This window comes from Capsicum annuum, chromosome 7 (assembly GCF_002878395.1).
Source record: "Capsicum annuum cultivar UCD-10X-F1 chromosome 7, UCD10Xv1.1, whole genome shotgun sequence".
In the NCBI taxonomy this organism is placed as follows: Eukaryota; Viridiplantae; Streptophyta; class Magnoliopsida; order Solanales; family Solanaceae; genus Capsicum; species Capsicum annuum.
The window spans coordinates 141,050,787-141,061,727 of NC_061117.1; the positions used below are offsets into that span (position 1 = coordinate 141,050,787).

The following is a 10,941-nucleotide window of genomic DNA, read 5'->3' on the forward strand; positions in this document are numbered from 1 at the left end:
GCTTGTTATTGAGAGAAATTTAAGAGAAGAGAGTGTATTTTGGGTGAAAAGTGGCTAAATCACGTGTTAAAGGGCTTAAATAGGGGTGGAAAATTAACCCTTTTAACCCTGGACGCATCTTGTAATTTCAGTAAAAATTTCTCGAATTGAACCCCTGGAGCGACGCGGCGCCATCGCGCCGTGTCAATGGAATTTAAAAATTGGGAAACTGAGGGATGGGGCGACGTGGAGCTATCACATTGCCCGTTCTTTTACGACCTGGAACTTTGGCGCGACGCAGAGAAAATCATGCTAAGACACTGGAAAAGGACAATTCTGAATTTGGGCCCTGGCGCGACGTGCCATAATCGTGGACCCCTACTAGAATTTGCCAAATGCCATTTACTGACTAATATGGCGTTGTTTTACGATGGGAACTTGAAGTAGTCGTAACTTCTGACCCGGTTATCGGATTTTGGTGAATCTTATATCGATGGAAAGCTTATTGAATTTCTCACATGACAAAAAGTGAAAATCATGAAAATTCCTCATGGAATAATCATCATTCAATTTAGAAGCTAATACTAGACATTCTTGAGATGAAATTTGCTAGAAAAAGTACAGGGTATTACAGTTACATTCTAATATTTATGGAGAAAAAATAAAATAGTATCCTAATTTCAAATATAAATCTCAATACAACTAATTAATTTAATGAGAAAATACCACCGGTCACTTTTGAGCATTCATTGTTTTATGTTCTATAATATTTTAATATTATTATAGATTGAAATTATTTTTATTGGTATAAAATAATTTCCTTTTATGAAAAAATATTTTTTCATATATGATTTTTCTTTTTTAAAATAATTTTCTTTTATGAAAAAAAAATCTTTTTTATATATGTTACCTTTCTTTATTAGAAGTCATCAAATGATAACTAATATTTTTTCTATTAGTTTATAAATTTTAAATCAACTAAATTTGATTTTAAGAATATTATCCTAATTGAAGTCTTTATATATATTTTTGTTATGCACACAATTACAAAACGTGCTTTCATGAAACATCATGATTCTCGACCAAACTCCCATGAAAATCAATATTATATTCTTCGAATTTGTGTAACTTCAACATTAGGTTACTATGTTAATTTGTTCTTCTTTTTCTATTAGTTTACTAACTGTCTTTGGGTAATGTTTCTTGCATTTTTTTCCTTGAATGATAAATTGAATAGGTTTTATCCGAGGTTAATATTAATTGTATTTTTTTCTTTCAATTAATTTATTAATTGTATTTGTATTTTTGTTGTAATTCCTTCTTTAATTTTGGTGATGTTTTTTTTATTGTAGCTAAAAGAAAGAGGAGATACAAGTAAGCCAAATCAATATTTTTTTTGAATCCACGATAAGTAGTTTAAGCATTAAGTTTTAGTAACCTTATTCATTATATTACTAATAATATTTTGTTTTTATTTTTATTTTTTGATATATGATAGGTGATATTCAAATCACTTTGTTTTGGATCTCTATTGGATCAGATGTCCGTGCCTATATTGAAGTTAAACAATAAAGTAAAGATTTAAAGTTTTTTTTTTTTGTGAAAAGAAAAAAATTAATGTAGGATCAGTGCCTGCATAAGGTAATAGGTTTTTGCAAGATTTATCATTGTAATTTCATTAAAGCAAGGAAACACATACTGGAAAGTCTGAAAATAATGCAACAACTTAGATAATAGGCAGTACAAATTCCATTTGCATGTACTAAATACAAACAGTAGATTCAAGACTTAGAACATCATCAGTCATGACTACAAATTCCTTTCAATAATATGGAATCAACAATTCTTTGAAAACTATTTTCTTCAATTCGTTCGCAATTTATTTTATTTCTACTATTTTCTAATATATTAAATCAGGCAAAATCTCTCTTTCAATTCTTTAATCAGTGGGCAACAAAGATTTGATATAGAAGAAGAGGTCGTTAGTAAAATTTGGTCAGAATACATAAAAGAACGATTCAAAATTCTTGATACTGAGGGAGCCTAAACCAAATCTTATAATAATTAAAGTAGTAGATATTTCTAACCTAAAAACATGATCCTAATGTCTTATATATTGAGGAAAGTACGGTCCAAAAGTCCTAATACTAAGCAAATAATCAAACCACTATTATTAAATATTATTATTTTATATAAAAAAAATTAAATATCAATTTTGTCTAAAGCGTAAATTTTTAATAAAGGACAAAGATTGGTGGCATTCATCATCAGGTTCAATTTTTTTTCTCAATTCATTGATAACAAATTTAATGAGCTTTTTGTTGTTTCAATTATTTGGATTTTTGTAATTAATTTTGCATTTTTATGATTTGTATACTGAAAGGAACTTGTTTTGATGAACTTTAGTCGAGTTCTTCAAAAACAGTTTTTTTACCTCAACAAGGTAGGAATGAGATATGCATAAACTCTACCCTTCCTTTAAATTAGAAGGATAACTCTAACTAGAGCAAGGATCCTTTCTCCTATGTCTTTGCAATTTATTATTGAATGCAAACAATATATTTAATAACTTGATGCATTTGATGCTTCTTTATATAGTCTTGAAAATTCTACAGCTTGTGAATTAATTAATTCCAGCATATTTATCGATACTTTAATTTGAATAGTTTCGTACTATCCTCTCGTCGAGTTGTGTCTAGGAGTGGCAAACAAACAAATCAAATTGGATATGGGTAGATAAGGCACTTCTTCGAGTGCCATTTGTTGGAGAATACCTAAGTATATAAGTCAAATTTCATTCTATGTGTACATTATAGATGTTAAATTTTCTTGACTTCTTTGTATGTTTATTTTATATTTTGAATTCATTGTCACCAAATATAATAGCTATGTATAGTTTGTGTATGTTTGCTTCAAGACTTTGGCCTCGAAATGAATTTATAGGAAATATAATGATTGTTGAAGTACTAGCAATTTGAGAAGCTTAAGCTCTTCAAAATGATTCAAAAAAATTCACATATTATTTGATGCAAAAAATACGGTCCACATCGATACAAAAAAAGGTGGAAGTCTCATGAAAGATAGCATATTTGAGATACAATATTTACTTATATTATGCAGATACATATAATTTTTATTTTAATATCAATTGTTATTTTTAAATAATTTTATTCTTATATACAATTTTATTAATTAATGTGACAATGTGAGACACACTGCTTTCATTATTATTATTTTTTATTTAGACTTTGTAAAAAAATCTAAAATAAATATTATTTTACCTTTTAAGAATCCATTCCTTAATTTAAGAATTTCTAAAGATAATTAATTTCTTTCATCACATGAATTCTTTCATCACATGATACAATTTTAATTATCACATTTCAAAGTATAAGTCTCTGAAGGTAAATAATTTTCATTATTGTATTTTTGTTAGGTTGTATTTATTTTTTTTAAGTCTCTGATTGTCCACCTATTTACAAAACAATGTCGCAGTTCTTCTTTAATTAAAAAAAATTAATCATCTAAATTGCTTATAGTTTGAATCAATCGTATTCTAAAGGTACATCAAGAGTTTGGATTTAATGGTTGACTCAATTAGTGGAAACAAGATAAAATTATGTAGTTTTAGTGAAATTTTGATTTGTCATCTTCTGCTTCACCATAGTCCTTTTTGTTATTGTTAATTTGTTACAAGTAATTGTATTATATTACTTTGAGCCCATTTGGATAGAATTAAAATATGATCAAACCAACTTTTTATCTCTTTTTTAGCTTTTTAAGGTGTTTGGTAAAATTAAAAAGTGCTTAAAAGAAGCTAAAAAGTGATTAAAAGAATCAAAAAGTGAGAAGCTGAGTACCCCCAGCTTTTTGTTTTTTAGATTAAAATTCTTTTAGGTTTGACCAAAACATTTATCTTTTTATCCCTTATATTTTCCTCTAATTCCAACAATATCCTAAAACTTGTAGCCCTTAAATATATAGTTTTTGTTTTCTCTTTGCCGCTTCGCTTTATCTCTTCCCTCCATTTTCCTCTTCATATTTCTTCTTTGTTTTCATCGAATCCATTATTACATCGGAGGTTTGTCTAAAAATTTTATTTTAGAATGAAAAATTATAAATAATTCACCTTATTTATGGTGTTAACAACTCTAAGGGGTTGTTTGGTAGAGTGTATTATAAAATATAATGCATGCATTAGTTAATGTGTATTACTAGCACCTTATTTGGTACGTCTTTTTGCCTATGTATAAATAATGCAAGTATTAGTTATACATTCTTTTGTATATTGGAGTGTGTATTAGTAATACACTCAATTTCCTATGTATTAGTAATACAAAAACTTTAAACATATGCATTAACTTATTAAATGACCTTAATACCCCTCAATTTTCCTCTCAAAATATTTCACCATTCCTTTCCCTCTATTTTAATTTGCAATAGTGAATCTTTTCAAAATATTTCACAATTTCTTTTCCCGCCATTTTAATTTACAATAATGAAAAGTTGATTTAAATAACTATAACATATTTTTGCTTTGCTTCGAGGGTCTTTAAAAGACAAGACTAAAAAAATTGGGACTATTTTTTAATTTTACGTCTTATATTTTATTTTTATTTTGACTATATTAATCCGCCGGCGTAACATTTCTACGCAAAAACGTTGGACTTGCAATTAATCTTAAAACCTCTATATACTAGTTCAACAATACTAATTATATTTGAGAAGACAAAAGAACTTTGTTGCAAAAAAAATGTACAAAATCAAAGAAGGGTATTTTTGTAAATAAATATTTCTTTTATAGAAATTATGTAAGATGTATTATTTCTTATACATCAAACCAAACAATGTATAAGAAATAATACATGCATAACTAATACAAGCATAACTAATACAAGTATTACTAATGCAAGCATTACTAATACACTATATTCTGCATTATTCGTATACACTCTACCAAACGACCCCTAAGGACATTTAAGTCATTTTAACAGCACATCAACAACTTTTTTTTAGTTTTAGCACTTTATCCAAACACTTATCTGCTTTATTTATAAGCACTTATTTTAAGCTTTTAATCACTTAAGCTAAAAAACTATTTTTTTAATTCTATCCAAACAGGCTCTTTGTTACTTCATTTTTTATTTACCCTATTATTTAGAATTTATTTTTTTGTATCAAAACATAATTTCTGACTTCTAATATCAATGATGATATTTTGTCCAATATATTAAGTTTTGCTCTTTAATTGTTAGAGTAACTGTGAGTTATCATGTTCTTATTTAATTACCCTTTATATCTGAAAAATATATTTTAATTTTTAATTTCATACTTTATAATATAACTTCCACACAATAATTTATTTTTTTATATGCGTTTATTATTAGTTAACTAATATACACGTGCAACGCACGTACATTGGACTAGTATATTAAACGTGTGAAGATTCTTAGAAAAGTGATTTGAACTTTTTGCCCTTCATTAAAAGACTGTCCTTTAGGCAAAATTATCTTTTCAGTATTTTCTTTAATTTATTATTTAATTATTTTTATTATATTATCTAGACTCCTAAAATATGTGGGACTTCTAAAATATATGAAAAGAAAATTAATAAATATTTTTCTTTGAATTCTATTAAGAAAATACTTCTATAAATATTGAGATGCACGTTAAACTGTTTATGGTAAAATCTTTAAAAGAATTAAATTAATGTGCAAATTTTTTTATTTGTAGTCCTACAACTTTTTAGGGATAAAGCTCAAGGAAAGGAAAAAAATATTTAAGAATGAAAATTTTATATTTTTTTAAAAAAGTACGCATGGTAAAAAAAGGGCTCTACCACTTTTCAAGGTAAAAATTTTAGGAAGCAGATATATTTTCTTTAAAAAATATGCATGAAAAGAACAAAAATTATTGGATTCAAGCAAAAGAAATAATAATATTTAACATTTTTATATCAATTAGAATTTTATCTTATATAGAAAAAAATATCTACAATTTTATTTAAATGGTATTTTTGATAAATTTTATTAGAAACATATGTATGATTCATCTACTTCTATGTTTTATTCATCTACTTCTATGTTTTCTTTTTATTTTTGTTTTGATTGATGGTTAATTAGATTTTTTTTCTTGCATTCATTAGGATTTTCTAGCCTTCTATTGCATGAAAAAAATTCATTTACAACTTAATAAAATAAAAGACGTATATTTCAAACTCATGTATTTAAAATAATGTGGCGTGCTCATCTAACTTGATCCAGTTGATATCTAGATTGGTGGATGCTTAACTTTTTAACCCTCAACTTCTTTATTGTTTTTATCAATATAATAGAATTCAACGTGTGTATATATATCTTCTTTGTCTTTATTCAAGTCATTCTTTAAGGTTAAAATTTTCGCCTAGACAAGAATTATTTTCATCAAAATCAAAACTTTGTGATCACTATTATATTATTTTGTTATAGTTTACAGGTCATAGATGAATGTCGGTTAGCTATAAAAAATTTCTCGTGTAAGGGTTAAGTTTAATTGTATTGTCTTAATATCTCTATTAGTTTATTATTTGGTGGTAGTTTACAGGTTGTAGATGAAAGTCGATCGGCTTGGAGAAATTTTTGTGTGACAAAAATGTAAAGTTTAATTGTATTATTTTGATATCTCTTTTATCGTTTTATTTTGTTATAGTTTACAGGTGCTAGATAAATGTCGGTTGGCTTTGAAGAATTTTTTTAAGTAAAGGTCAGGTTTAATTGTATTGTTTTGATATCTCTGCTTTGAGATTTTTTTTTTGTGCAAAAGTTAAGTTTAGTTATATTATTTTGATATTTCTATTATCGTATTATTTTATTAGAGTTTACTGGTATTAAATGAGGTTGGATGGTCATGAGAAAATTTTTGCGTAAAGGTTAAATTTAATTGTATTTTTTATTATCTCTATTATCGTATTATTTTGTTGCAGTTTATAAGTGGTAGATTTTTTGGTAAAGGTTAAGTAAAATTGAATAAATTTTTCATCTTTACATATTTAAAAGATGTTGAATTTAATTATTATATTCGTCTTTATAATTTAAGCAAATATTCTATTAAGAGTAATGTTTGAACTCAAAATCGTCTTTGATTAACTTTGAAAAAAGTTTATTTTTTGAAAAGGAAGCAATTTTAGAAATATTTTAATGTTTATGCAAAACTAGTTTTACGATCCTCCCAAGTTTCACCTGCGTGAGTCATTTTCTTTCAACAATTTAAGCACTCGAAATAAAGTTATAAGATTTAGTATTGTTTGGTTGTTTAATTTGTATGTAAGATATACGCGCGAGACGCGTAGAACTAAACCACTATATAAAAATATATCATATTTTTTTTTGATGAAATACTGCTTTCATAATAATTTAAAAAGTTTAATCATAAAATATTGGCACCGGCCTATCGCCACTGGTATATATACGAAGGTCCAACTTTTTCCTTGTTCCAAACAGAACATCAATAGAGAACCACGAACCCTACCGTTCCCTTTACAGTCCAGTCCCTCAGATCTGTGTGATTCCGCAAAAACCCATCTTAGCCATGGGCAAGAATGATTTCGGCGATGGCGCTAGTCCTGGGTTAGTTTCTCTCTCTCTCTCTCTCTTTTTAAAAAATTTGTTGGTTAAATAAGAAATTGTGCAGTTATTGTTTGTCCGTACGAATTTTGATGTATATTGATAGGGTTTTCTTGTTGTTTTGGTTTTTGTTAAACAGAAAAATCTTTATTGGAGGTTTAGCGACAGAGACGACGTTAGGTTAGTATCTTTTTTATTTTTTTTTATTTTTGAAAACTGTTGTTTTAATGTATTACTAATTTTTTTTTGGTAGTGGGTTTTTGATTTACTGACGAGGGTGTTAATGAAAATTGGATTTTGGTAGAACAATTTGTGAAGTACTTTGAGAAGTATGGAGAGATAATAGACTCGGTGATTATGAAAGATAGGCATACAGGTAGACCCAGAGGTTTTGGGTTCATCACTTATGCAGATCCAACCGTTGTAGACACTGTTATAGCCGAAAACCATATTATCAATGACAAACAAGTGAGTAGTTTAGCTTCTTCTTTTATGTACCTCCTCCTTGATGTTCAATTGGTGTTGAATTGGAGTTGTGAGATATTATAAAACTATGCCCCAACTTTGTTGACTACCTGTAATATATATATACACACTTTAGTTAGTCATGCTTTAAGTAGATGGTCTATGGGAAACAACCTCAATCTCTCTCTCTAAGAGGTAGGGGTAAGGTATGTATGTGGGATTACACTGGGTATGTTGTTGTTGTACTTTAGTTAGTCATGTTCTAAGTCGAGGGACTGTTGTAAGCAACCTCTCTATCTCTACGAGGGAAGGGGTAAGGTCTCCATACACTATACCCTCCCCAGACCCCACTTATGGGATTAGACTGGGTATATTGTTCTACTTTAGTTAGTCGTATGCTTGCGAGTTTGAGAGCTTGGTTGAGGGGTTTTGTTTATTTATCAGAGTTCTAAGTATTACTGATTTTCTAACCTTTAGCTGAAAATTATATTTTTTGTAAGTACTTAAATGTTGTGGCTTGCGAAGCGTGGTATTGGTTTTCCCTGGTTAATTTATTCTTATTGAGTTGAAATATTAGAAATAAGAAAATTATGGTGCACTTTGTTCAGTACTTGCAATATGCAGAAATTCTTTATTTAGTCATATGCTTGTGAGTTTTTGATCATGGTTGAGGGTTTTTATTTGTTTATCAGAGTTACAAGTAATACTGATTTTCTAAGTTTTAGCTGAAACTGATATTTTTGTTAAGTATTTAAAAGTTTTGGCTTGCGAACTGTTGTGTTGATTTTTCGAGGTTAATTTATGTTAATTGTGTTGAAATATCAGGAAAATATGGTAAAACTCTGTTGACTACTTGCAATTCTGATTAAAGAAAACTTTGTTGACTACTTATAATATGCACACACGCTTACTTAAGTCACATGTTTGTGAGATTGTGAGCTTGGTTGATGGGTCTCATTTATCTATTAGAGTACTGAGAATTGCAGATTTTCTTAAGCTTCAATTGAACATCATATCTCATTATAAGTACCTGAAAGATTGTGGCTTGCAAATTATGGTACTGTTTTTTCCCAGGTTGAGATTAAAAGAACCATTCCGAAAGGATCTTCTGCTGATTCAAAGGATTTTAAAACGAAGAAGATTTTTGTTGGTGGCATTCCTACTACCATGACTGAAGGTGTGCCTTTTTGCTGCATACTAACTAGTTTTGTTGTCTGGCAGTTGCAGTAGTATTCTTTTAGCTTGCAGTACTTAAACTGATGTCTCTTGTACATTTATTGTCAGATGAATTCAATAACTTTTTCTCCAAGTTTGGGAAAGTACTGGAGTATGAGATCATACGAGATCACGTGTCCAAGCGTTCTAGAGGCTTTGGATTTATTGTGTTTGACAATGAACAAGTAGTTGATAATTTGCTGGCCGAGGGGAATAGGATTGACATGATGGGTACTCAGGTAAGTGTTGTAGGATATTTCTTCATGATCTCAAATATTCTGAGACATGGATGTTGTGCGTACAAAGTAGATCATCAAGATTGCACTTTCATACCATCTCCCAACCTTTTTCTCTCCCTTTAACATATACCTAGCTGCCTTAAGGAACTGCTGCTAGTCTAATGCAAGGAGTATAAGTTTGTACTTTGTAGGTTTCTCAATTGTAGTATTGATCACTTAGTGCTCAGTATGCAGGTGGAACTTCTAGGTTAACTTGCTTCTTTGTTGTAGGTTGAGATCAAGAAGGCAGAACCAAAGAAACCCTCAAACCCAGCTTTTGCTCCTGCATATGGTAGTAACTCTAGGGGGCGTGGATATGGCGATAGTTATGGAGGATTTGCCAATTCATATAACGGTTTTGATAGTGGAGGTTTTGGCCCTGCTTCTTATAGGTCATTTGGATCTAGGTTTGGTGACTATGGATATGGTGGTGGTGAATTTGGTGGTAGATATGGAGACTTTGGCAGTAGTGAATTTGGTGGTTACCGTGGAGACCCTTCACTCGGTTATTCTAGTCGTTTTGGCTCGTACGCTGGTGGTTATGGTGGGGGATATGGTAGCAGCGGACTAGGAGCATATGGCCGTGGGGGAGGTTATGGGGGTTATGGTGGATCTGGCCCTGGTGCTGGTTATGAATCTGGCCCTGGTGCTGGTTATGGTGGAGCAGGAGGTTTATATGGAAGTAGGGGAGGGTATAGTGGCAGTGGCCGTTACCATCCTTACGCCAGGTAGATTTCCTAAGCTTTGTAGGAGTTGCATTCAGGTCTCTTGGTTATTGCATCCTCAAGCAAAGGTCGAGTAGATATCTCGGACCACTAGCAAGGAGACACCACCTAGAAGATTTGGAGAGCCCTAGTTTGCTACTACTTATTACGACTACGCAACCAGAGAACCATATCTAGATAAATATGATATAGTTTGTGGTTTGTCTTAGTTTAGACATTTTCTCTATTTGTGAACTATGATTAGCTAGATCCGTCTTTTGGATTCTTTTGTGTGTCTTATAAGTTTGTTTTCATAGATACTTTTATTCAGGCTCTTCTTGCTCTCTATTAAGTAAGTACTTTCCTCGTTAGATACCGCTCTATGATAGCTTTTACTTTTAGAGATATATGGTGTTTGGCGTCTAGCTATTACTTTGTGCAGTTTAGTGGGCTTAGCTTGGGTCACACCCAATCATAGTTATGGATATTTTAAGTTATTTTCCTTCGCGACTTAAGTTTTCAGAAATATGTGCTGCGCTAGATCCTTGAAAGAATCTTATGTAGCCATTTTGCATTTTAAGGGTTAAACAGCAGATTGTTAATAGTTGTGGATATTTTAAGTTATTTTCCTTCGCGACTTTTGAATCAAAGGTTGAATGAAATCGATTCTTTTTTAGATAGAAAAAGCGAAATCGGATA

At 29.9% G+C, this 10,941-nt stretch overlaps 1 protein-coding gene across 1 annotated transcript; it reads left to right on the plus strand.

Moving 5' to 3' along the window:
- The first annotated feature begins 7,348 nt into the window (after window positions 1-7,348).
- Window positions 7,349-10,613, plus strand: LOC107876648 (heterogeneous nuclear ribonucleoprotein 1). Its single transcript, XM_047393744.1, has 6 exons — window positions 7,349-7,583; window positions 7,720-7,760; window positions 7,885-8,048; window positions 9,120-9,222; window positions 9,330-9,499; window positions 9,770-10,613. The coding sequence occupies exons 1-6, from the start codon at window positions 7,546-7,548 to the stop codon at window positions 10,268-10,270; spliced, it is 1,017 nt and encodes a 338-aa protein (XP_047249700.1). The 5' UTR covers window positions 7,349-7,545; the 3' UTR covers window positions 10,271-10,613.
- Window positions 10,614-10,941: the final 328 nt, after the last annotated feature.